Here is a 27,857-nt window from a genome sequence, read left to right as displayed (position 1 = left end):
ATGTATTTGTATAATTTGGAATATTTAATGTGATTTGATTGGATTGTTAAAATGGAAAATTTACCGTATTTTTCACTCTATAAGACGCACCAGACCATAAGACGCACCTAGTTTTTGGAGGAGGAAAAGAAGAAAACAAATATTCTGAATCTCAGAAGCCAGAACAACATTGCTGCACAATGAAAGCAGTGATCCCTCTTGTTGTTCTGGCTTCTGGGATAACTGCGCAGCCTGCATTCGCTCCATAAGACGCACACACATTTCCCCTTACTTTTTAGGAGAGAAAAAGTGAGTCTTATAGAGCAAAAAATACGGTAATTAATGTGTTGTTGTTGTTGTTTTTAAAAAAAGATGGCCCTGGTAACACTAGCAGTGAGGAGGATGAGGACAGCGCTAGAATTAATTTGCCTGGTTGTCATTGGCTCTGGCCCCACCTACCAGTGGGTTCCCTGCCTTCTGCCCCTCCAGTTTCATTGGGCACCGACCCCCACTGCTCATGCTGCTTATAGCAGTGTTTCCATCTCTCTCTATATAGATGTGAACCACTGTGGAAGACAGTGAGCACTCACACTTTATAGTGTGGGTGCCCTTTGTGGGATTGCACGCGGTGCTACAGTTCCCAGGGAACTTATTAGTAGAAAGGGGGCTGGCTTGCCTCTCAGCGTTATTATTTGGAGGTTCACGCCCAGCCTCAGTAATCAAGTTTCTTGCTGGGAGGTGGGGCCAGCCCCATTTATAAATAGGGGGTGGAGCCTATGATAGCCAGCCAGTCAGCTCTGGAGATTCTCCCTCCCTACCCTCCCTTTGTTTAATATTTTCTTGTATGCGGGTTAACTTTTTCTTCCTGTTTAGTGGGCGCTGCTATGGTCTTTGACTGATTGCTGTTGAAGGACCGGGAAGAAATTTTCCTGCATTGGCAGCTTTTGTCTTCCCCGTACCAATTCATCACAACTTTGTTGGTTATGGTCTTGAGTGGAATCCTATACTCTTTTCTTCCCTATAATTGGGGGAGGGGGCGTGAAGTGGTGATTCAGCCCTCTGCGGCAGCCATTCCAGGGTCCCCTCTTACAGGGGTTATATAATGGGTGTCACTGGCCATACACTGAAAGGTTATCAGTGAACTAACCTGCATCCGGGGATATGGGCTGGGCTGCCTGCTACACTTATGTCTCGCAGAGCACCCCCATATCCCATTTACACTGATGTGCCCTAGTTCCCCTGGCTGGGGGTCTGGGAGGGAAACACACCCAAGGCCTAAGCCAAGATCTTCCTACATTCGGAAGTTTAATAAAGTTGTGGCCTAATTTTTAATTCCATAGCATTGTCAGAATCTTTATCCCTTTCTTATGATCCCTGGGGGCTGGGGCTGTTGCGCCTGGTCACGCAATAACTGTTTGTTGCCTGTATAGGATATCCCGTTTCTTAATGTTTAATGTTTTGTTGTGGTTTTATATATGCTGTAAGCCACCCAGAGTGGCTGGGGAAACCCAGCCAGATGGGCGGGATATAAATAAAATCATTATTAATATTAAGGATGAAATGCATACATTGCTGGTGGTGTTGATGATGATGATGTTATGAGCCCCTCTGCACTCTAGTCTGAAGCTATGCTTCTGTGCAGAGACAGATTTTTAGTATTTCCATCAACAACAACCTTGTAGACTAGAAGCTTTGCTTTTGTAAACATGGGGGCTGGGAGTTGCTGATACCCTGAAAAAAGTCTGCATTGGGAAGGAAGTTGCTATCGTACAGAATCTGAGTTGTATCCATTACTGCTGAAGTCCCCTACCCAGCCCCCACTGGGCACGCTTCCACACCAGCTGTGTGCACAAATGTATGTTTTTAGATAAAATATTCATGCATTTTGTTACACTGCTGCTCTCTGTTGATCACAGCTATTATACCATCTCTGCTAAGTAAATTAGCAAATAAATAAGTTATCGTAGCCATAGGGCCGAGTACATAATGTTGCTGCATTTTTAATTTTGGTTTTAAAAGGGATGAGACTCAAATTGCACAGGACAGATTGCCTCTCTCTCTCTTTAAAAAATCTTAGATTTTGTGGACATAGCATGGGTCCCTCCCACAATAGCTGTTTCCAGAAGCGATGGCTGGATTTCCTTCTTGATAGCTTCAAAGCTCATCTTGAAGCAGTAGCTAGAGATCATTCATTACGTACAGGGAAGTGAATATCTGCAGGGGACTGGATGTCTCTAGCACTGGGGTAGTGACCTCCAGCCTGCACCACCACTTTCCCCCTCCAGACTCTTCATTTGGCCCTCCAGACTCTTCCCCAAGCCACACCTACTTTCCCCAGGCCATGTCCCTTATATAAGACTCCTTGAGTATTTTTGCCTGGCTGGGATGTGTCACAGAACTGTGATAATGGCTCCATCTGCACTGCACATTTAGAGCAATCTCATTCCACTTTAAATAGCAATGGCTTTCCCCAAATAATCCTGAGAATGGTAGTTTACTAAGGGTGCTGTGAGTTGTTAGGAGACCCCCTCACCCATTCGCCAATCCCTCTTCTCAGGGAATTCTGGGAATTTTCTCTCTGTGGGGTAAATAGGGGTCTCCGAACAACTCTCAGCACCTATAACACACAGCTCCTGGTATTCTTTGGAGGAAGCCGTGACTCGTTAATGTGGTAATATACTGCTTTAAATGTATAGTGAAGATGGGACCATAGTAGGTGCATAGATGATACAATATTTTGTTGCAGGCTCCGCTCACCAGAGCTAATTTTATAGATGAACCCAGAGCAAAGGATGGGAGAGGTGCTGATCATTAGTCTTCATTGGAACAAGGTCCTCAGCACTGCCTCCCCATTACCCTCTGCCTCATCCTCTAATGGAGTGCAACTTCTCTTGCACAACAAGCATGAATGCTAAGAAGCAAATGGCTGGCAATGGTCCAGGCGGAAAAAGAACCCAGTGCTTCCCACCCCAGCAAACTGACAGCTCTCCAAGTGACTTTCAGTTTTCATAGACAGAATGCCTCTTGACAACAATGACAGTGAGAGTGAGTGAGAGAGAGAGAGAGAAGAGAGAGAGAGAGAGAGAGAGAGAGAAGGAGATCAGCCAGCATTTTCCAGCACTCAAGAAACAGAACAAAACTTTCTTGACAAGCTTGGCATGAAACAAAAATGAAAAAGAACCTCTCCAGTTTAAAATTCTCCCACCTCGCAGTAAAATTTCCCTATGAAATGGGAAACAGTCACCAGCCAATAATATTCTCCTTCCACTGCCTCTGGATGACCTATTTATTGAGCATTCATCCTAATTTAGAAGCACAAAGCTTATATGGAAGGTAGCTTATACCTGGTCTTCTTCAGGTGTTTGTTCTGATCTGTTTGCAGGGAGGTTATACAAGAGTGAGGAATTGCCCTGATTTGCTGATGGGGTGCTTATGCACCTTCCCATTAATCATTCGATCACTCCACATTTCCCCACCACTTTCCTACCGGCAAAAACTTTTTTTAAAAGTGGATTTGTTGTGCTGGGGCAAGAGAGCACTATAATTGTCTACAAAGCTAAATTCACCAGTATATGCTTAGATGCCTCCTGCAAAATACTGACAGTCCAGAGGTATAGAATTCACTGTGTGTGGCTCTAAAACCCACACTTCCCCACACTGTCGCTCACTGCCTTTAACTGGCCAACTTTTGGATTGCCTTTGTGCCCACCTCCCACCTAGAATGATATACTGTATGCATAGCTGCCTCCAGTGCTGTTTTTTCTTTTAAAAACATGTTTAGGGCAGGCATAGGCAAACTCAGCCCTCCAGATGTTTTGGGACTACAATTCCCATCATCCTTGACCACTGGTGCTGTTAGCTAGGGATGATGGGATTTGTAGTCCCAAAACATCCAGAGGGCCGAGTTTGCCTATGCCTGGTTTAGGGGTATTTTCATTTTCCTACTCATTTTCCTACTCTCATCTTCCTACTGACTGTTATCAGGAGAATCAGGAAAGGCATAAGATGTGTCCCCAAAGAAAGTCCTTGCAGCTTGAAACACTGCTTGCTTAGAAGAAGCCAGTGGCTGCATAAAAGGCAATCAGAGCACAAGCTCTTTGAAGGACCACCCTATCCATTTACCCACACACTAAGTTCTGCAACCCTCCTTGTTTGCCCACCACCTTGATAACGGAGAATAACAGGGATGAAAGAAAGGGTATTTTCTGTGGTGGCCCCACAGCTCTGACACTCCATTACTGTTCATCTCTGGAAGGCTACCACACAGCAAACATTTTGGAAGGCCTTGTAAACACTTCTTTTGCAGGTGTCAAATTTGCAATTTTCTTGCTTCTTCTGTGGATAAAATGTTTTAGACGGCTAGCATAATATTTCTTTTACTGGCTTTTGCTGTGAGGGTTTCCCAAAAAGATGGCCCAGAAATATGATTAAATAGATTAATAAAGGGGAGGGTCTTTAATCTTGACTACTTAACCCAAACGGTAACACTTTGACAATTGCTGCATGCTAGTGCTGTAACAACTTGCTCCTTCAGCCTCAACTGTAGTGTTGCTATCCATGGTCCTTAACCGAATGAACTCTGAATCAACACCATGGTCCTTGCCATAGTTCATAATAATAATAATAAAATTTATTTATATCCCGCCCTCCCCAGCCGAAGCCGGGCTCAGGGTGGCTAACAACAATAAAATAATACAACATTCTAAAATCATTTCATTAAAAAATCACTTCAAATCAAATTGATGGCAACCATTGGGGTAGAGTTCTGTGAAGATTGCCAAGGAGGGAGTCAGGCTGTGCCCTGGCCAAAGGCCTGGTGGAACAGCTCTGTCTTGCAGGCTCTGCGGAAAGATGTCAAGTCCCGCAGGGCCCTAGTCTCTTGTGACAGAGCGTTCCACCAGATCAGAGCCACAGCCAAAAAAGCCCTGGCTCTAGTTGAGGCCAGCCTAACCTCTCTGTGGCCTGGGACCTTCAAGATGTTTTTGTTTGAAGACCGTAAGTTCCTCTGTGGGACATACCAGGAGAGGCAGTCCTGTAGGTACGAGGGTCCTAGGCCGCATAGGGCTTTAAAGGTTAAAACCAGACCTTAAACCTGATCCTGTACTCCACAGGGAGCCAGTGCAGCTGGTATAGCACTGGGTGAATGTGATCTCGCAGCGAGGACCCCGTAAGGAGTCTCGCCATGGCATCCTGCACCCGCTGGAGTTTCTAGGTCAGTCTCGAGGGCAGCCCCACGTAGAGTGAGTTACAATAATCCAGTCTGGAGGTGACCATCGCATGGATCACAGTGGCTAGGTCAGGGCGAGAAAGGTAAGGAGCCAACTGCTTAGCTTGGCGGAGATGAAAAAATGCCGCCTTTGTTATAGCTGCAATCTGTGCCTCCATGGAAAGGGAGGTGTCGAAGATTACACCCAAACTCTTAACGGACGGTGCTGGCACTAATTGTGCCCCTGCAAGAGATGGGAGTTCCCCCCCCCCAATCCCATATTGTCCCGTCCCAGTATGAAAGGAAGGAGGAAGGGAGAATAAGAAGCTAATAGAACAAGCAGTTGGGGGAGGCCAGGAGTGGGCATCTGGAGTTTACATCTTGATTTGCAGTATGTAGCTAAATCTCATGTGCTGCAGGCCTTTAATTTTATTTTATTGATTAGCTAATCAATGCATTGTTTAAATGCCAGGCAATTAATCAGCTGGAAATCTTTTAACTGGTTAGCAGCCCTAATAAGGGAAGTCACAATAATCTTGTGCTTTCCCAGCATGCACTGGGAAATCCATTCTCTTCCTATGATGTCCAGCTGCCGCCATATCTTGAAATGTGTATTCTATTTCTTAGCAAATGGAGGCAACGGGCAAATAATACTTGTCTTTTCACTGAACTATGCCTAATTATATTTAGCATTACAACTCTTCCAAGCAGAGAGTCCTGAGCTGAAGGGGGGGGCAGGGTTGAGATCAAGAAGTGGGGTCTTAATCACAATTGAGACACATTAATTATGATGGGTCAGGAGAGAAAAGAGAGGGGAAATTTCCACATTTACAGCTTTTCAGAGGGCGAAAAGAGAAGCAGCCATGTGTGAAGGCGTGCCACAGATTCTATTTCATGTCCTGATTAATTTGCATTTCTCATTACTGCTAGAGCTGGATTATCTAATACAATCATCTTATCAATTTTGTAAAGGATGTTTTTTAGAAAATGATGACTGTAAGAGCTGGTGGCCCCCACACAGTGTAGCTGCCCACATTGTACTGCCATAAAGGGGTGGCACATGTAATGGTGCTCCTTCCCATAGCATGTTTTCCCATCCCTCAAAGAAAGTTGTGCATCTTTGTTTTTAAACTCTCAACTGGTTTGATATCATAATGGAATAAGGTGTATTCGTTTCCATCGTCCACACTAAAGTTTTGTTTCTTTGCCTCTAAAATGGGCATCCTTTGCCTGATCTGTCTGAAATTTAGCGGTTAGGAAGTCACGCCTCTAGGCCATTGCTTGCTCTATCTATCACGGGCATAGCCACACTCGGCCCTCCAAATGTTTTGGGACTACAACTCCCATCATCCCTAGCTAACAGGACCAGTGGTCAGGGATGTTGGGAATTGTAGTCCCAACACATCTGGAGGGCCAAGTTTGCCTATGCCTAATCTATCATCTTCCTTTCTTTCTTTCTTTCTTTCTTTCTTTCTTTCTTTCTTTCTTTCCAACCACATATACACACAGTTAGATGCAAGGCAAAATCCTAATCATGATCCATTACCTCACATCACAAAAATGTTATTTCAATTTGTTTGCAAGTGTTTTATGTTGCTCTCCTTCATGGGAAAGTGGATATTTTATTTTATTTTTTAAAGTTTTGATAGCTTGCATAATTGAATTTTAGCAATGCAACCGTCATGTGGCACATCAAAAGGAGCCGTCTGTCTACTGACATTTTTTCTGAGAGTCCGGATGTTAACAGGGTGACCACTTCAAAGGCACTTCAGAAGAGGCATCAAGGATCTTAAAGATAGCTCTGAGGCATCCGAATTGAGGAGTGTGGCGCACTCCCCACACCCCCTGCTGTCTTAGAGATGTCAGTGTCTCAGGTCCACCGAAAACGATTGACTGGCATGTATTTTAAGGAAGGCAGGACTGCATGTGCATTTCTAAACATTCCAAAGTGGTGCCTGCAATCCTGATTTTTCTATAAGAAAGGGCTATTTAATTAATGGTTGTCTCTATGCATAGACTTTAAAACTAAGGCACTGCAATTCATTCAGGGTGAATCAGAGTATTCTCAGGTCCCTGCATCCTGTTTCTTCCACCCACTCTCAGGACTTTGTCTTAAGTGACGTTGTTTGGGAAAGGAACAAGCCACATTCACCCTCAGACATCTCTCTAGGGGGCACATGCAAGTGGTGGGCATGGCCAACCTGCACCCCAACTTCTCACCATGCACACACCGCACACATGGGCAGACAGGTGAGGGAAATGCACAGCCATCCTGCCACAGCTGATCAGTACAATTCAGCTGAGGAAGGGGGCTGTTGTCCCTTCTCTACTCATCAGGTGATCATTCTGATTGCCCAAAGGGCAGGTAACTTCCATCTATACCAGACCACTGGGCCAGGCAGAGAATTTTCAGTCTTTCCACCTATCTCAAGACTGCATACTCTTTTCTGATTGCTGCTCCTGACAAAATGGGTTGGAACTTGGATGAAAGGCAGCAAAATGGACTTGGGGGCTGGATAAGGCCCCTGAGCTAGGATTTAGCCCCTCCCGGTGCATAACATCATGCATAAAGGCTGGAGAGATAGCAAATTAAAAGAGGATTGCTGCAACCACCGATTAGTGGTTACAGTGAGCCCCTTTGAAGTCCATTTGCAGGAGCAGTTTGAATTTGAACTGTGCCTGCAAAGAAACAAAGCAAGACTCACAACACACCCTGTTCAAGGCATGCTGTCAATGACCATGCTAATCAGGCGATCGTTGTCGAGGACAACCCCTCTTGGCATTGTTATAAAGTTGGGTGTCCGGACATACCTTGTAGCAGCTTTATTAGGGAGATCCCAAAGAGCAGCTGATCATCAGAGGGCACCCTATCAGCTCCTATCAGCTGATTGGCATCTGCTTGCAAAGGAACCATCACTTATCATCATAGCTGTCAACCTTTTCCTTTTCTTGCGAGGAATCCTATTCGGAATAAGGAAATTTCCCTTTAAAAGGGGGGAAAGTTGACAGCTATGCTTATCATGCAAGGTGTGGATATGGTGGGCATGCTTTCAGGGAACCAGACAGAGGTGAAATTGGGACCTTTGCCAGGCCTAATTAGGTCCACAAGGTAGAAGTTGCCCACTTCACTTAGGAGAGTATCCTTAAGACAATCCTGTTAAAGTTGGGAATTTCTTACTATACCCATTCTGCAGATTGTGGTGGAAGCAGGGTGGCTTTTATAAGCTTGCCCAGCAGATTAATTCCAGGGGTAAGCTGAGTTTTCCTTCACCCACACACAAGCCCTTACATTTTAGTTTTATAGCTCTGTAGGTTTGTATGTAGCTGTGCTCTGAGTTGCACACCTTGCCATTTAAAAAACACTTGTTTTTCCACAAGTGTTTGTGGCTGTGTTTTTCGTCCCTTCCCTTAGCTCTGGCGCTGAGTGCATACGTGGGAGTGTTCGCAAGTCAAGTTGGCCAAAGGGCAATTTTAATCACAGGATTATGTTGATAAACAGAATCCCTTGCCTAACAATGTTCTGCTGCTAATCAGCTGTAATCGCCACTGTGGATAATAACTCTAATCTGTGATTGCAATGTCAGGCTGGCTCGTAATGTGGCTTCACAGTTTCTGAATATGCAATGAAGTCTATGTTGTTGTGAGTTCTGTTGTGGAGTTTTGTTCCAGCACCCTACAAACTCTTTCTTCCCTACTCATGCAGCTTTTTAAAAAAACATCTCAAGTCTTCCAAAACAAAGAAAGGCTTCCATATGTAATACTGCGTCCAAAGTGCTCACTTTTATTTTATTTTAAAGACCAAGTTTCAAGTCCTTAAGATTTAACATATCCATGCCTGAGACTCAAATCAATTTGCTTAAATAGAAATGTGACTACTTGACTTATGTTAATAATATTTTCATAGTCATGAGGTCTAAATGTTAAAACAGAGCTGGGAACTTCAGATTCAGGAGTCAAATGCAACCTTCCAAGTCTCTCTCTGTGACCCATGAGTCTCCTCCAACATCATGCCATCTCCCCAGTCATACCCTCTCTCCCAGACCTCACCTGCTTTCCGCCTCCCTTGAGTCTTTTTGCCTGTGCTATGACTCTACTGGGATGCAGGTGGCGCTGTGGGTTAAACCACAGAGCCTAGGGCTTGCCGATCAGAAGGTCGGCAGTTCAAATCCCCGTGATGGGGTGAGCTCCCGTTGCTCAGTCCCTGCTCCTGTCAACCTAGCAGTTCGAAAGCATGTCAAAGTGCAAGTAGATAAATAGGTATCGCTCCGGCAGGAAGGTAAACGGTGTTTCTGTGTGCTGCTCTGGTTCACCAGAAGCGGCTTAGTCATGCTGGCCACATGACCTGGAAACTGTCTGCGGACAAACACCAGCTCCCTCAGCCTATAGAGCGAGATGAGCGTGCAACCCCAGAGTCGTCCGTGACTGGACCTAACGGTCAGGGGTACCTTTACCTTTATGACTCTACAGTAAATTAGTACTGTTACACACAGTGCATAAGTAAATGGTAATTTCCTCCTACAGGATGCAGTGATGGCCACCAACTTGGATGGCTTTAAAAGAGGGTTAGACAAATTCAAAAGGTAGAAGCTATCAATGGCCTCTAGCAATGATGGTTATGTTCTACCCTCCATGGTCAAAGGCAGCAATGCTTATGAACATCAGTTGCTGGAAACCACAGAAGAATGAGAGTGCTGTTGCTCTCAGCTCCTGTTTGCAGGTTTCCCATAGCCTTCCGATTGGCCATTGTGAGAACAGGATGCTGACCTTTGACGTGACCCAGCAAGCTCTTCTTATGTACTTACCAAGGAGATCTAGAACATAAGGGGGTGGTTGTCACTGTCAACACTAGCATCTTAAACTACAAGGGATTTTATTTTTATTTTTTAAATAAATTTTATTAGAGTTTGCAAAGAGAAACACAAAACTTAATCAAATATCTTTTTTCTCCAACATCAATCTAAGATAAAAACATGATGAAAAACAAAAAGAAGATGGGTGAATTCTATTTTTTTTAATGATATTTTATTAGATTTTAACAAGAAAAAAGTTACAGAACAGTAAACAAAAAACACAGGAAAAATACAAAAACCAAAATTTAACATAGAAAAAATAAAGAAAAATAAAAAATAAAGATCCCTCTTTTCAATTTCTTACCATTCATTTACTTATTTTCCTGACTTCCTCACACCTCCCTTTTTTGTATTCCATTTAAAAGTTGGTTCAGCAAATTCATACCCTCTTAATTTACCCTTAATTGTTTATCCTCACATGTTATGACTTCAGATTTTCATCTAATATCAGTCCATTCTTGCAAATTCTTATTTTACCTTATTACTAGAACCACTTCATTTCATTTCAACATCATTAACATTTAAAATTTTTGCAGTTCAATTTACCATTAATTTCTTTAACCTTATCTTACCTTCAAAACATTAAAATTTCGAAATTTAAACCATATTTAAACTTAACTCCTTCAAACCTTTCTGCTAAAGCCAATTAATTCCTTTCCAGCACATTCTAGTATTTCATTAGTATTACACTAATTCCAAAAATAAAAAGATATATAAAAGAGAAATTCTCATTCTGGTTTTATCCAACGTCCCTTCTTCCTGGTTTCGGATAATGTCAGTCCTTACACCATTGTATCCTGTCCATCAATCGGGTGTTCTAATATCTGAGGCTCTCAGGTCCCTTCTATGCCCCCTCTGCAGGTTTTCTTGTTCCTGTTTATACTTGCACACATCCTTGTCCCTTGTTGGATTCTTACATATTTTCTTCCCTTTCTCCTTGGGGAGTGAATCTCCGGGGAATTCCATACAGTAGTATTCTCCATTTTCTTTTATCAGGAAGAAAGGTGAATTCTAAAGGCTGCTTCTAGACTTACATAGCATGGAGGGAGTGGGGTGGGAAACAGCAACATAAGAGGACCACAGACTTAAGCAGTGCTGCTGAAATGGTTGTAGTCAGATTACTACATCAAGGAGGGAGAGAAAGACCTGCCTGCTGTGGAAGGATATAAAGTTGTTTTTAGCTCTCTGACATATGGAAGGCAGTTCACCCTCTCTTGAGAGACTAACAGTGCAATCATGTACATTGGAGTGGTGAACCTCAAGCTCAAGGGCTGAATGTGGCCCTTCAGGCCTCTTGGTTTGGCCCTCAGGACTGTTTCCCAGGCCACACCCCTCACTGATCCGGCTTTACACCATATTTGAGTGTTTTTGCCTGGCTGCTCTGTGTCATTGAATTCTTGATTGTCCGGGTGGAGGAGAGAGAGGAGTGAGTGAGTGTATGTCAGAACTGGCCTACTGTGCAAAAGCAAGATTTGCATTCATAGTGGAACCTTGGTTCTTGAACGGCTTAGTTGATGAACAAATCAGCTCCCGAACGCTGGAAACCTGGCAGTAAGTGTTCCAGTTTTCGAAAGTTTTTTGGAAGCCAAATGTCTGATGCGGCTGTCAGCTATGGTTTCCAGGGTGCCTGCACCAATCAGAAGCCGTGCCTTGGTTTACGAACGTTTCAGGGGTCAAATGGACTTCTGGGACAGATTGAGTTCAAGAACCAAGGTTCCACTGTATTTCTTTACTTACTTTTGCCTTGGTCCCTGCCTACTGCTGTCACGTGGCCCTCAGAAAGTTGCTTAGATGGAACGTGGCCCTCAGCCTGAAAAAGTTTCTCCACCCCTGTTCTCTCTACTCATATGTAACCCCCATTCAGTTCAATGGGATTTACTGCCAGCCTCTCAGGTAAGCATGTCTAGGCTTGCAGCCTGAAAGGCAAGCACAAAATGAGATCTCTAATCAGTCTTTGTAGTTGGGGGAATAATTTATTTTTGAGTTAGAGAGAAGCAGTGAAATTTCTAGGATCTGTGATGAAATCAGAAGCTCTTTGGGAGTTTGGTTGAAAATGCAACTCATCAATCACATTTTAAACTCTGCTTCTCCTGCGTGGGATTAAATGGGGGGGGCAGTTTCTGTGCTTGTACCACCAATTCATTGTGCCTATCAAGTCATTAGAGAAACAAGCAAGAAAAATGCTTTTTAATGTTGTTGCCTGTTAATTATCTATTTACATGAAGTAATTATGCTCCCCTTTGTATACTGGGAGTGTTTGGGAATTAATTAATTCCTGTCTGTTTGCAGCAGAAAAAGAAGCAGCTTTACCTGCACTTGAAACTCTATCATCTCAACTTCAGCTATACAGACCCTAGAAAATGAAGGCCCCTTGGTCAAAGAATTGGCAAAAGGCTTCCATGTAAATATAAAGTCGAGTCACTTCCCTTCTTTCTCCTGCTCTTTGCTTTCTGTTCTATAGTCCTTCCTGAAGGTAAAGTAAAGCACCTTACAGTTAAGTCCAGTCACAAACAACTCTGGGGTTGCAGCGCTCATCTCGCTTTACTGGCAGAGGGAGCTGATGTTTGTCCGCAGACAGTTTTTCCAGGTCATGTGGCCAGCATGACTAAGCCGCTTCTGGTGAAACCAGAGCAGCACACAGAAATGCTGTTTACCTTCCCGCCAGAGTGGTACCTATTTATCTACAGTGGTACCTCAGGTTACATACGCTTCAGGTTACAGACTCCACTAACTCAGAAATAGTACCTCGGGTTAAGAACTTTGTTTCAGGATGAGAACAGAAATCGTGCTCCGGCGGCGCGGCAGCAGCAGCGGGAGGCCCCATTAGCTAAAGTGGTGCTTCAGGTTAAGAACAGTTTTAGGTTAAGAACAGACCTCCGGAACGAATTAAGTTCTTAACCCGAGGTACCACTGTACTTTCACTTTGACATGCTTTTGAACTGCCAAGTTGAAAGGAGCAGGGACCAAACAACGGGAGCTCATCCCATCGCAGGGATTCGAACTGCCGACCTTCCGATCGGCAAGCCCTAGGCTCAGTGGTTTAGACCACAGTGTCACCCAAGCAAGATGCAAACTCTCTTGTGTTATGATAGTGCCTTGTGGTAGGAACCAAGGTTTCCACAACTCATCACATGGAGAGAAGCAGTTCTGTGGGGAGTAACAGATCAGGGATGGAAACGGAGAGCGGCACTCACTTTTATGTTATCATTGTAAGAGCAAAACAAATCAAGTGGCACACTCCAGTCTTAGGTCGGTCACCAAAACAATATCCATAGGTACCTGCATAACTCCCTCAGATGGCAGTGTGCCTGCGGTGCCAGTGGATAGCCCTTCAGAAATCCACAATCCATGAGTGACGGCTTCTTCATTTCCTGAGTAGGAATTCTCTTGCGTTGAACATGCCAACATTCCATTGTGTGGAAGCATTGAGTGCCTACTGTTCCTCTCATTCTGAACAGAGGAGGAGTCTGAAGATCTTCTCCCTGTGGCTGCTGATGTAAGTGCCTTTTTTTCCATCGATGGGAGACACACCCAAGCCATGTTGTAGTTCTCTTTTTCCACTCTTTTAGATATGGCAGCCATTTCATGGTATGTCATGTCTTCATGACAGCCGTTTTGTGACTGCTGCCCATTACATTTGTTCAAAATTCCAAATGTGTTCACTGGCCCTCAAAGGTTGGTGGTCCCTGATATACAAAACTCGGTGAAGCAAATATTACAGCTAGGTCCTGTTTGAGTTTCCTTGTCCCTTGAGCTCTCCCTTTTTAGTTGGATCCTGTTTCCCATTGGTGCTTACTTCCTCCACCCATCCATTATTGTCAACCCCTCCCCTCCCCATTTAGTAACATAATAATATTTTTTTTTATATACCCTGCATATCTCGCTGGGTTTCCCCAGCCACTCTGGGCAGCTACCAACAGAATATTAAAAATAGAATCAAACATTAAAAACTTCCCCTAACAGGGCTGCCTTCAGATGTTTGCTAAAATTCAGGTAGTTGTTTATCTCCTTGACATCTGACGGGAGGGCATTCCACAGCACAGGTGCCACCACCAAGAAGGCCCTCTGCCTGGTTCCCTGTAAACTCACTTCTCACAATGAGGGAACCACCAGAAGGTCCTTGGAGCTGGATCTCAGTGTCTGGGCAGAACAATGGGAGTGGAGATGCTCCTTCAGGTATTCTGGGCTGAGGCCGTTTACACCATCATCATGAATGCAGAAATCATTGTGAAAGTACAAGACCTCCCTGCAGAGGGGAAGGTCGTGGAGAAGTCCAGTTGCACCAGGAAGTGATCCAACCATGGCACTTCTTTTAGAAAGTCCTTTATTTTGTCTACCCTGAATCTTCCAGCATTCAATTTCATTGGCTATCCACAAGTTATAGTGTTTTGAGAGAGATACTAAAGCATTTCTCTATCCATTTCCCCCACACTTCTTTCATGTTGTTTCTTCCTCCCAAGCAATCTACTTGATTCTGTCTCATGGTCTCTGGTGCCATTTGACTAATGGGAATGCATGTTACACAGACCTGTGATTTCCAGCAGCACACATGGAGGTGGAAAATACATTCCTCTTGCATCCCTATGATTTATGAACTTGGACAGTTCCTAGGCTAATAAATCACAATTGATTTTGACAGAGATGAACTATTAGCCTCCCACTCCTGTATTCTGGTTGAGCTAGCACAATAGTTACCCATCCCAGACTAATGTCAGTCATCTGTAATGATGCTAATGGTACCTGTTAGATGCTTTTTAATGAATGCTCCTGAAGCTGGCTATTCTTGCAGTTTTAGATGCTGGTTTATGTGGGAGTGTTTGGGGGCAGGGATATAAAAATTCAGCAAGCCATTAGCACAACAAGCCATGCCTTTGATTTCTTTCCTCCCAGATGTAAGTCCCCAAAGTAATTAATCAAAATAAATCCATTCATATGCAGGTTTTCTGTAATGAAACCATTAGCCAAGGGCAGGGGATTGAAGTGTCTTAATTACAGATACGATAAAAGACAAGTAGACCATTTTGCATCCATGAGTCAGAATGGAACCAGTGAAATTCCATAAGTTAGTCCATAGCTTTTTAATACCCATTCGTAAACTCGCCAAAAGTCCTGGAATAGGAAAGAGAAATGGTTCACAGTGCAAACTTTGGTATAGCTACCAAAAAAAAAAGGCCCATTGAGAGGCACCTGCTTCCAGAGAAATCTGCAGCACAGATGGGGAACATCTGACCCAGGAGCCATATGTGGCCCTCCAGCCCTCTCTATCTGGCCCTCAAAACTCTCCCCAGGCCACACCATCTCTCCTCAAGCCACAGCCCCCCACTGGCCTTGATTCACAAGCTCACTGAGAGCCTTTACCTGACTAGAATGTATCATCAATCTATGGTAATGCCTCTTGCTTGTCTTGGCAGAGGGTAGAGAGAAGTGTTTGCAGAAACTAGCCAACTGTACAGAGGTAGCATTTGCATGAATAGCACCACCCAGTTTTGCCACTGGCATGTGGTCCCTGGAAAGTTGCCCAGAACAGAATGTGGCCCTTGGGCTGAAAGACACTCCCCCCCCCCAACCCAGCTGTAACTGTACAGTGGTTAAGTGGGAGGGGTGTGGAGATGGCAGAAGAAGGGGCTGGTTATTTCAGGACAGAGTGAGCTTAATAAGCCCAATGCCAAGTGGTGTTGAAATGGAGGATATACCTACAGTGTTTCCCTCATGCTCTGGCTGCAAACCCACTCCAAACCAAATCCATTTGGGCATGCAGGAAGCATGCAAATATATATTTAATAATTATAATAAGAGTAGACTAGAATCATAATATCAGCATACACAATCATGGTAGGTGGGAACATCGCTGGGAATGGGCAGAGGTTGCAGCTTCATAATAGTGCATGACAATGTTTGAATAAGATATCCTAGCTTTTGGTAAAAATGATAGCCAAAGGGCAACTTCACCTGAGATGACCTCATTTCCCACCTCAACTGTTTCATTCTTTTTTCTTTTGTTCCTCAATGGAAGGAATCAAACTGGCAGCAAAGCATCTGAAGATGGGGGGGTGGGGGTTAGAGGGGAGGGTATGGCTTTCAAACAATTGGAAATGAAGCAGTGGGTACCTTTGGACATTCTTTGATCCATATTTAAGTCGACAACAAACAAAAAATCCCTTCTTTTTTACCTCTGTTGCTGCTTTTGCAAAATGTTCCAGTCATTTTCTAGGGCTGCAAGTTGAAAACGTGCATCCGGCAAACTTTGAAATTCTTTGCAAAAGGGAGATCAGGAGATGGGGTTCAACAAAGATAAAACTACATGAAAAAGCAATCTGCTTTTCATTTAGATCAGAACTCTTTTGAAAGAAACTGTGTTCATGAAGAGCTGCCTTTCAGGTTTTGGAGGTCCTTTCTTGCTTTTGCCTGGGCAGTTTCAACTGGGGAATTAGTCTAGGTCCAGGTTGGCCAAAGTGGTAGCCCTCAAGATGTTGTGGACTGCAACTCCTGTCATTCCTGACCATTGCTCATGCTGGCTGAGGCTGGTGGGAGCTGGAATCCAACATCTAGAAGGCCAAACATTTCCCCATCTCTCCCTTAAAGCGACGCTGTCCATGGTGCTTCCTAGAATTTCTGTGGATAACCAAGACCAGGGGTAGGCAACCTAAGGCCCGGGAGCCAGATGTGGGCCAATCACCTTCTCAATCCAGCCCACAGACCAGGAATCAGCATGTTTTTACATGAGTAGAATGTGTCCTTTTATTTAAAAAGCATCTCTGGTTTATTTGTGGGGCCTGCCTGGTGTTTTTACCTGAGTTGAATGTGTGCTTTTATTTAAAATGCACCTCTGGGTTATTTGTGGGGCATAGGAATTCGTTCATTTCCCCCCCAAAAAATCCCCTTTAAAGTCGTCTAAGCTAGGGAGCCAACCCTGTGGCAACATAAATCCATAGTGCACACAAGAACATTATAGAGATATAATACATATACATTGGTTAAGTCTGGAAGATGTAGAGCAGCCTTCTCAATCTGTGAGTCCCCAGATGTTGTTGAACTACAACTCCCATCACCCCTAGCTAGCAAGGCCAGAGCTCAGGGATGATGGGAGTTGTAGTCCAACAACATCTGGGGACCCACAGGTTGAGAACCGCTGATGTAGAGGATCCTTCCCCTACCTGGTTCCTTCCAGATGTCCTAGGGCAGCATGATCTAATAGTCAATGGTGGGGGGGGCTGTTGCCCAACAGCACTGAGAAAGTACCAGGATGGGCAAGGCAGCTGTAGAACTTCATTTCAGGTTTCCTCGTTATCTCAAGAGCTCCGCTCAAACAAAGCAATGGCAGCAATCCTTTTGCACTGTTGTTTGCCCTGCAGGACACAGAGATCCTGAACACTGCGATCCTCACAGGGAAGACAGTTGCGGTCCCCATCAAAGTGGTGTCAATTGAAGAGAACAGTGCTGTGACGGACATCTCCGAATCCGTGGAATGCAAGTCCTCTGCTGAAGATGTCGTCAAAGTAAGTGACAGGATTATCACCCCACCACCACTAGTGGGCTTGAAATGTGCATCTCCCAGGGGCTGAACCGGCTTCTTGAGCTGTTGGATCTTCATGATCCACATGCCTTCTTGGGTCAATAACTTTGTACTGGCCCTTTGTCTTAACTTTATTTCTTGCATTTATATTCCAACTTTTCTCCAAGGAGCTCAAGGTGATGTCAGTGGTTCTTCCCCCAGCCCTCACTGAATTCCCACAACAACCCTATGAAACAGGTTAAGCCGAGAGGCAGTAACTGGACCCAGGTCATCCGAGTGTGAATTTGACTCCTGGCCTCCCAGGTCCCTAGTCCAATGCTGTAACCTCTATACTCCCACCAGCTCACTCTCCACTGTTTGGTCACTGACACTTCTTCTCTCTTTTTTCCCCCAAATAATATTCAAGTTTTAAAAGGTTACAAAAAGGAACACAGTACACAAAAACAAAACATATCCAAGAAAAAAAAGAAAAAAGAAAAAACAGCTAAAAAGAAAAAAAGATACAATCAAAAAACGACAAAAGAACAAGTTAAACCTTGATATAACTCCCTTTCTTGACCTCCTCACACCTCCCCTCTTTGTATTCTAATTCAAATAGATATTTCAGCAAATCCTTCATCTTTATTTTTATCTTTATAACTTATCTTAATATACTGTAATTTTCCATTCTCTCATTTGCCAAGTAGCCATCCACTTTTACTTTATTTAATCTTATTTCTCCTTAAAACATATATCTGAAATTATTCTCTTAAGACGTTTCCCCTAGGGTCACAAAGATTCCATTCCACAATTTTCCCATCCCTCATTAAAAGAATTGTGTTTTTTATATATATATATTACAATATATACACTTTAAATTCCCAATTTTTCTTTTACCATCTCCCCTCCCCGGTCTCAGCCCCTGCCAACAGTTCTCCAAAAGTCCATCAACCCGGAGATCTTAAGTCTGAGGCTCTTAACTCTCTTTCATGTCCCCTCTGCCGATCTTTTTGATAGTCTTTGGTGTTAAAGAACAAATCTCGGGTTAGCTCCAACCCAACGGTAGTCATATTCCTTCTTAGCGATTCTGCCAGACTTCCATAGTTAAAGGTAGGGCCCATAAAATATTCCAAATCTTGTTTCACTTCTTCTCCTTATATATGCATTGCCTGCATTTTCAGTGGGTGAACAGCAAGTCAAAGGGTGTCCTAAAGCAGGCATGGGCAGTCTCCAGACTTGAAACATCTATGTGTATATTTACTAGAGCCCAGTGGTCCATCAACCAGAGCCCAGTGCAAAGAGGTGGCCAGGGAAGTGGCTGATGTGCTCAGCCAGCACATCACTCTAAGCCAGACCATGGCTTAATTCTGGACCCTGCGGCCCTCTGGATATTGTGGGACTTTAACTCCTTTCTGCTCCAGCCAGCATGGTCAATGGTCAGGGATGATGAGAGCTGTAGTCCAGCAACACCTTCAGTCATCTAGTAAACAAGTCAAGTTATTTGGACCTAAAAGGTAAAGGGACCCCTGACCATTAGGTCAAGTCGTGACTGACTTTGGGGTTGCGGCGCTCATCTCGCTTTATTGGCCAAGGGAGCCAGCGTACAGCTTCCAGGTCATGTGGCCAGCATGACCAAGCCACTTCTGGCAAACCAGATCAGCGCACGGAAACGCCATTTACCTTCCCACCAGAGCGGTACCCATTTATCTACTTGCACTTTGACGTGCTTTCGAACTGCTAGGTTGGCAGGAGCAGGGACCGAGCAACGGGAACTCACCCCATCATGGGGATTTGAACCGCCGACCTTCTGATCAGCAAGTCCTAGGCTCTGTGGTTTAACCCACAGCGCCACTACTGATATCCGAAACCAGACTGGGAATGGGCAAAGAGGTTCATTCTGACCCCAAAGGCAGACAAGGAACCTCAGAAGCTTCCTTACACTGAGCCAGGCCACTAGTCCATCTTGTACTGGCAGCAGCTCACCAGGCTCCCAGATGGGGGTCCTTCCCAGCCCTACCTGGAAATGCTGGGGATTAAACCCAGTACCTTTCACATGTAAAGCTTGTGCCCTGAGCAATGGTTCTTTCCCTAAAAATAAAGTAGGGTTCCAGGCCTCATCATTCTGAATAAAGGGCTGAGTCTTCCGGTCGGCGCCAGCGTTTAATGGCGGTCTTTGCCTCGAGCTCCGAGGCAGGACTGCTCCGCGAGTTCGGGTCGTACCCGCTACGGCAAGCGGGGGACCCCTAAAATCACAGGCGCTGAAGCCTGTGAACAAGGAGATTCGGTGGGCACCTTTGCGCCCCCCGGTATCGTGAAAGAGCCTTTTTAAAGGCTCCGGAGCGGCATCGGGGCGAGCGCGGTGCTGAGGATCGCTACCCAGCTTGCGGAGTGAAGCCGCATCGCCATTGACGGAGAGCGCCGATTCCTTTCTGAAACTACTGATTGGCAACAACACCCGTGAGTAAGAACGGAAAAATTAAGGAAACGGGACTTTAAAAATTTTGAAGATTTGGCTGAAAACGGGAAAGGCAAAATTAAGGAAGTCAGCCTCCCGGAACTGCATGAGTGACGGAGCAATGAAAAGAATGAGCTGTATTTAAAAGGAAAGTTATTTTAAATTCTATTAGACCGGACATCGAAAGGATCTCCCCCCTGTAGAGCAGGGGAAGGGGGGGGGGAATTGAACTAATTTAACCTGCTAAAAGAAAGAAAGAGTTATGAATGGGGAAGTTTCCGCTGCCGACACCTCTGGCCAGACTGCCGGAGCAGCGATCGCCTAGAGAAGGAACTGTCAAATGAGCTGTCAAAAGATCGCGGTTACAAAATAAGATCTATTTGAAACATAATAACGGGACTTTGGTGGATAAAAGTTTCAACACCATAAAGTGCTACAAAGTAGGGACTTTGGTTGGACTTTTGGTTGGACTTTTGCTTTTGGGACTTTCCGTTTCTTTGTCTATCTGTTACCTCTGTTTGGATACAATTTCTCCCTCTAGAGGGCTTCAGTTGCATTACGGTGGATTCAGCGGGATTTTCCACTTGCAACTTTCCTGTGTGAACGACCTTGAGTTATGAGCAACCCGCTGGAGGAAATATCAACAAGAAGTAAAACAAAGCAGGCTCAAAAGCAAGCTCAAAAAAGAGGTTCCATATCAGGAGCAGCAGCTGCACAGGAGAAAACAACAGCAGCATCAATGGATTCTATGACACAGGCTCTACTCGGAATAAATCAATCTTTAGAAGTACTTACTAAGCAGTCTGCAGAGCTTACTAAACAGTCTACAGAGAACTCTAAGAAACTGACGGAGTTGACAACAAGATTGGACTTGAACACAACGACAATATCATCTAATACAGACTCTATTAATCGTTTAATTCAAGAGAGCACGGAAACAAGGAAAATAGCTGAGAGCGCTAGGAGCACTGCTGAGGAAACCAAGGGAAAATTTGCGCCCATTGCAAAGAAAGTACATGAACATGATGCAGCTCTGGCCCTTTTGGAATTGGAGAGGAAAAGTAAGAATCTGAAACTGAGATTGGTACCAGAAGAGGAAGAGGACAAGCTTGGGGAATTCCTTACAGATAAATTTCAAGACTTTTGGAATGATGAGCTAGATGGAGAGGAAGATGAATTTGTAATAACTACAGCCTTTCGGATTGGCAGGAAGCAAGGCAAGAAACCAAGAGATTGCTTAATCACTTTGAGATCAAAGGAAGAAAGAGATAAAATATTGAATTTACATTTCCAGAAGGCTTTGGTCATTAAAAACTCCCAGATACAGATCTTCAAGGATATTCCTAAACACTTTTTGGAGGTCAGAACTCAATTTAAAGACTTAGTTGATTTACTCAAACAGAACACCATTCCATTTAGGTGGGAATTCCCACAAGGGCTGTCCTTTAACTTCAAAGGGAAGAAAATTAAAATAAAAACAAATCAGGATAAAGAACATTTTCTGGAAAGAAATTCAGAGGATCTTCAGAAAGGAACTGTGAGTGAGAGGGAAATACCGGACATTTCAAACCTTTCATTTGGATTGAACCAAGCACCGACCGAGGAGGAGCAAGAACTTGGTGCAGTCGGTGGAAGAGGTACCCAGCAATAAAAATGTCTCTGCAACTCTTGAGCTGGAACTGTAATGGTCTAAACCATCCCCGAAAAAGGGGCCAAGTGTTTCATATATTAAAGAAAGAACATTTAGATATAATCTGTTTACAAGAAACCCACATTGCCAGGACACATAGAAAACTTCTAACAAACAAGAGACTAGGACTAGAATTTATCGCTTCAGATAGAGTTAAGAAAAGAGGAGTAGTGATTTATGTCAAGGAAAAATTGGAACCAAAAATGATCTTTAAGGATGAACAAGGAAGATACCTGGCAGTGGAAATTCAAATTCAAGGAGAAAAGATTTTGATTGTAGGAGTTTACGCACCTAATGAGGGGAAGGCCGAGTTCTTTAAGAAGTTGCATGAGACTTTAATGGACTTTTTGGACCTTAAAATTATAATGATTGGCGATATGAATGGAGTTGTTTCCACAAACATGGACAAGGCCCAAAGACAAGTAATATCTAAGGATGGAAGACTACCAAAGACTTTTTTTGAACTGACTGACACTATGGACTTGATTGACATTTGGAGAACTAGGAACCCTCTGGAAAGGGAGGGGACTTTTTTCTCTGAAGCAAAAATGACATGGACTAGAATCGACCAAATATGGATTTCTAGCAATCTGGCATCAAGGGTTAAAAAAACAGAAATTTGCCCAAAAACCTGCTCCGACCATAATGCAGTAAAGATGGAAATGAGACTGACAACAGCTGGAACCTTTAGATGGAGAATGAATGACACCCTTTTTGGAGATGAAGCAATTTACAAAAAGGCCCAAAAGACACTTAAAGATTACTTCGAGATAAATCTGAGATCAGATGTCGAAAAAAGAGTAATTTGGGACGCAAGCAAAGCCGTGATGCGTGGTTTCCTAATACAACAGAATTCCATAAAGAGGAAAAAACAGAATGAGAGGAAAGAGAAAATTTGGAACCTAATAAAAGAAGGGGAGAAGAAACTTAGATCTAAACCTAAGTCTCATGAGATTTTAAGAGAAATAAAGTTTCATCAAACACAATATATGGAACTGATGAATCAGGAAATAGAATGGAAAATAAAACAAATGAGGCAAAAGACCTTCGAGTCAGCAGACAAATGTGGGAAGCTACTGTCATGGCAATTGAAAAAGAGACAAAAGTTGAATACGGTGACATCACTCGAAGTAGATGGGAAGTTTATTAATAAACCAAATGAGATAAGTAATTGTTTTCAAAGTTTTTTCAAGAAACTGTACAAACAAGGGCCAAAGAATGAACAAGAGATAGAAGAATTTATTGAAAAATACGGCCTGCCAAAAATTTCGGAAAAAAATAGAAGGAGCTTGAATGAGAAAATTACAGATCAAGAAATAGAGGGTGCCATTCAGGATATGCAATTAGGAAAATCACCAGGACCAGATGGGCTGACCGCGAGATACTACAAAGCATTGAAGGAATGGTTAATACAACCATTGAAAGAAGTTTGCAACCAAATCTTGGAGGGGAAAAAGGCTCCCGAATCGTGGAAAGAAGCATTCATCTCACTTATACCGAAATCAGAACTTGAAAAACATCAAGTTAGGAACTACCGCCCTATATCACTTTTGAATGTGGATTACAAAATTTTTGCAGACATTTTAGCAAAAAGATTTTAAAAAGTTTTGTTAGAGGAGATTCACAAGGACCAAACAGGCTTTCTACCAGGCAGACAATTGTCAGATAATGTGAGGAACATTATAGACATTTTGGAACTTTTGGAAACTGACATAAATAGAAAAGCTGTGTTGATTTTTGTGGATGCAGAGAAAGCCTTTGACAACATTTGCTGGAGTTTTATGAAGAGGAATCTTCAAGGGATGGGGGTAGGCCAAAATTTTGAAAACGGTATAGGTGCAATATATTCTGAGCAAAAGGCTAAACTAATTGTAAATGGTATGGTCATGGACGAGATCCCAATTGAGAAAGGGACACGACAGGGATGCCCAATATCCCCCCTATTGTTTATATCGGTACTGGAGGTCTTGTTGAATATGATTAGAAGGGACCAGCTGGTTAAAGGAATACAGGTCGGAACTAAACATTATAAGTTAAGAGCATTTGCAGATGACCTAGTTTTGACATTGCAACAGCCAGAAGCCAGTACAAAAAGAGTTCTGGAATTAATTGAAATATTTGGTCAAGTAGCAGGTTTTAAATTAAATAAACATAAGACAAAGGTGCTGGAAAAAAATCTAACGATGGGGGAAAAAGATAGTTTCCAAAGAGAAACCGGTTTGGAAATTGCAAAAAGAGTGAAATATCTGGGGGTGAATTTAACATCTAAGAATGTGAACCTATTTAAAGATAATTATGAGAAATGTTGGTTGGAAGTGAAGAAAGATCTTGATATATGGTCTAGGCTGAGACTTTCCTTGTTAGGCCGAATTGCTGTTATCAAGATGAATGTATTGCCGAGATTGTTATTTTTGTTCCAGACATTGCAAATTTTAGATAAGATGGATTGTTTCAAGAAGTGGCAGAAAGATATATCTAAATTTATCTGGCAGGGCAAAAAGCCCAGAATAAAATTTAAGATTTTGACTGACGCAAAGGATAGAGGGGGTTTCGCCCTGCCGGACTTAAGACTTTATTATGAAGCAGCAGCTTTTTGCTGGCTGAAACAATGGCTACTTCTTGAGAATACAGATATCTTGGATCTGGAAGGCTACGACAATAACTTTGGTTGGCATGCATACTTATGGTACGACAAGGTAAAGGTTCATAGAAACTTTAAAAACCATATTGTCAGGAAAGCACTCTATAATGTATGGAATCGATATAAAGATTTGTTGGAGAGTAAAACCCCCAGGTGGTTGTCACCAATGGAAGCTAAGGCGGTAAAAAGATTGAACATGGATTCAGACTGGCCAAAATATTGTGAAATTATAGAATATGATGGTGAAAAGTTGAAACTACAGAGTTTTGAGAAATTAAAACCTAAAGTCCGAGATTGGTTACATTATTACCAGATTAATGAGACATTTAAGCAGGACAGGAAACTAGGATTCCAGAAGGAGAGGTCAAAGTTAGAAACAGAATTGTTAGAACCCAATACTAAGAATTTGTCTAGAATGTATAATCTGCTGCTAAAATGGAACACACAGGATGAAACGGTTAAATCAGCTATGATTAAGTGGGCACAAGATATTGGTCATGATATTATGTTTGCTGACTGGGAGCAGTTATGGACCACAGGTATTAAATTCACGGCATGTAGTGCCTTAAAAGAGAATATAATGAAAATGATCTATAGGTGGTACATGACCCCAGTCAAGCTTGCAAAGATATATCATTTGCCCAATAACAACTGTTGGAAGTGTAATGAATGCGAAGGAACTTTTTATCATCTTTGGTGGACCTGCCCGAAGATTAAGGCCTACTGGGAAATGATCTATAATGAAATTAAGAAAATCCTTAAGTGGACATTTGCAAAGAAACCGGAGGCTTTTCTCTTGGGCATGGTAGGCCAAATGATTCCAAAGAAAGATAGAACATTTTTTATGTACGCAACAACAGCAGCAAGAATTCTTTTGGCAAAGTACTGGAAGACTAAAGAACTACCTACTCTGGAAGAATGGCAGACCAAGGTGACTGAATTTATGGGACTGGCAGAGATGACTGGCAGAATTCGTGACCAGAGGAGAGAGACAGTGGAAGAGGACTGGAAAAAATTTAAAATTTATCTTAAAAATTGTTGTAAAATTTCGGAATGTTAAGATGTCAAGGGATTTGATATAAAGAATTACAGCTGTAAAAATTTAAGCTTAAGAAAATTTTAAAGAGAATTAAATATAAAAATGGATGAAGGATTGCTAAAAAATTTTAAAACAAGGATGCAGTGAAGGGGAGGTATGGGGAAGTCGTGTTATGTTTGTTTGTTTTTTGTTTATGTTGTAAAATTAATAAAAATTATTTTTAAAAAAAAAAGAATAAAGGGCTGAGTCAAGTCGGAATGTAGGGAATTGCCTTATTCAGAGTCAGACCACTGACCCATCTAGCTCAAGGTTGTTCATGCTGGCTTTCCAGAGTTTCAGGTCTCTCTCAGCTGGGAAATGCTGGGAAATGAATCTTGGACCTTCCTCATGCAAGGCAGATGCTTTTCTGCTAAGCTACGACCCATCCCATGGAGTAGCAAGGAAAGAAGCGGAAAATATGACAGCCAGATTTGCTGGTCTGCTCTTAGATGGCAGGGGGAGCGACTAGAGCCTTGCCGCCTGCCCCCAGTTGCTTCTCTAAGTGGCTTTCCAACAAAACCAGTCCCATAAAGTATTTCTTTGATCAATAGGTTGGTAATACTACCCTCCTCGCAATAAAAGTTACACGACTCAGCAGGTAACTGATGTCCCTGCTTGATCTGCCAACTGTCTCCCCCCAACTTCGGCTTCCGCCCTTGACAGCCCCATCGCTCCTTTGCACCTAGATTTACGTGTGCCTTCACTAGCTATAAATGTGCTAGACTTCCAAATGATGTCTCTAACCTTTTAAAAGTGGACCAAAATATATTTACAGTGGCACTAAAACATGACTAAGAGCCGAATCTTGCTTGCTAAGCTCGGTTCCACCAAGAAGATCTCTCTGTGTCTATTAATAATGGCTGCCCCCTGTCCCTGACAGCAGGCCTCTCTTCACTTGCTCAGAGCCTAGGCAGGGCTCGCCTTCCAAGCACGGTGCTTTTCAAATCACACAGTGGGTTTCAAACTGCTTTCCAGTGAACCTGAGGCCCCCAGGTAGTCTATCTAAGAAGGTCTATAGGAAGGGTCAGGTCTGCCAGGTTTGAGCAGTGAGCCCATAGACTGGGAGTAAGTGGGAGAGGGAATGGACCTTAACAGTGACCCCGGGCTCACCTGCTTTCCCAGAAGCCTCTCTGCATTAGGAGCCAACTTGCTACCACTTCCCATCATACTGCTGAGAGTCAGAGGACTCTGTCCTGAAAGTCTCAGAAAATCCACAGCTTCCCTTACAGAACCAGAACCAGCGGCTGCTGGATCAGGCAAGACCCTTTAAACTGGAAAACACTTTTCCCACTGAAAAGTAGAGCACACTTTGTCGACATGCAGAGGGCAAGGAGGCAAGCTGGCTAGCCCTGGCTGGGCCATCTCCTTGCAGCCGTCCCACTGTGAAGACCCATCCCATCTGCTCCAACGTAAATCAGTGACCCTAGCTTCAAAGCCAGGGCACACTATCAGCAGATCGAACTGTGCACACAGAATAGGCGTGAGGCTTGTGAAAGCATTCTACAACTACAGATTTATTAATCATAAATCAGGACAAAGAAACATGTCATCTCTCTCTTTCTACGTCTTCTCAGAGAGACCAGGAAAAGCAAAAGCTATACACACAATGGAAGTTCCCAGCAAGCTGTGCTGGAATGTAAACAGACATGTGACACGCAACAGTTCCACACATCTGCTCATTAAGGTGGAATGGAAATCTCAACACAATTTGCATGCAGGAGGTTCCAGGTTCAGTCACAGGCATCTCCAGGAAGGGTTGGGATAGGCTGCTGGATCTGAAATCCCAAAGAGCCACTGCAGGTGCAGATAGAACAGGAGCAGTCATGTGGTGCCCTTGAGTTGTTGTTTGACTCCAACTCCCATCAGTCTCAGCCAGACTGGCCAATGGTCAGGAATGAAGGAAGCTGTAGTCCAGCCAAATGTGGAGAGCACCATCTTGGCTACTCCTGATGTAGACAATGCTGAGCTTGATATGTCAGTTGTCCGATGTTGGGTTGAAATAAATGACAGACGAGTGGTGGGTGTCATATGGGAGGCATCTCCCGAGCATGTCTCGGGGAGTCTCTTTTATTGAATATTACAGCATTGCCACATATGTGCTTGTTGCTGATTGGTCAACACAAGTACAAAGTAAAGGTTGCATATAAGCATTAATCACCAATAGATTAAAGGCTGGGAAAGGGAACACAGAACTAGACAGGCATGGAAACCTCCTTATTAAATTGTAACTAGTGATTAATATAGCAAGACTTAAACAATTACTAATGATTAATATATAGCATTCATCTGTAGATGTGGTCAACCAAGCACTAAGAACAGGTCAGGATCCAATGTCTCATAAACTCATGGTGAACTGAACATTCTAGGGTGATGTGCAGAAGCAAAACTTTCCTTCAGTCCGACTTGGTTTGTAAGGCAACTTACAGTGGTGCCCCGCAAGACGAACGCCTCACAAGACGGAAAACC

At 43.4% G+C, this 27,857-nt stretch overlaps 1 protein-coding gene across 2 annotated transcripts in view; it reads left to right on the top strand.

Annotated features, from left to right (window-relative positions):
* Positions 1 to 27,857, top strand: part of LOC309330532 (transmembrane protein 132C-like) — a 276,077-nt gene that overhangs the window by 217,596 nt on the left and 30,624 nt on the right. For both annotated transcript variants that reach the window (XM_081842225.1, XM_081842226.1), the window contains exon 5: positions 17,388 to 17,531. In XM_081842225.1, the coding sequence (XP_081698351.1) occupies positions 17,388 to 17,531 (144 nt within the window). The remainder of the gene's footprint in view (positions 1 to 17,387; positions 17,532 to 27,857) is intronic.

Source organism: Podarcis erhardii, assembly GCF_964252035.2.
Source record: "Podarcis erhardii genome assembly, chromosome: 15".
NCBI classification, from domain to species: domain Eukaryota; kingdom Metazoa; phylum Chordata; class Lepidosauria; order Squamata; family Lacertidae; genus Podarcis; species Podarcis erhardii.
Note: the sequence above shows the minus strand (reverse complement) of the source record. Positions and strands in the feature narration are given on the sequence as shown.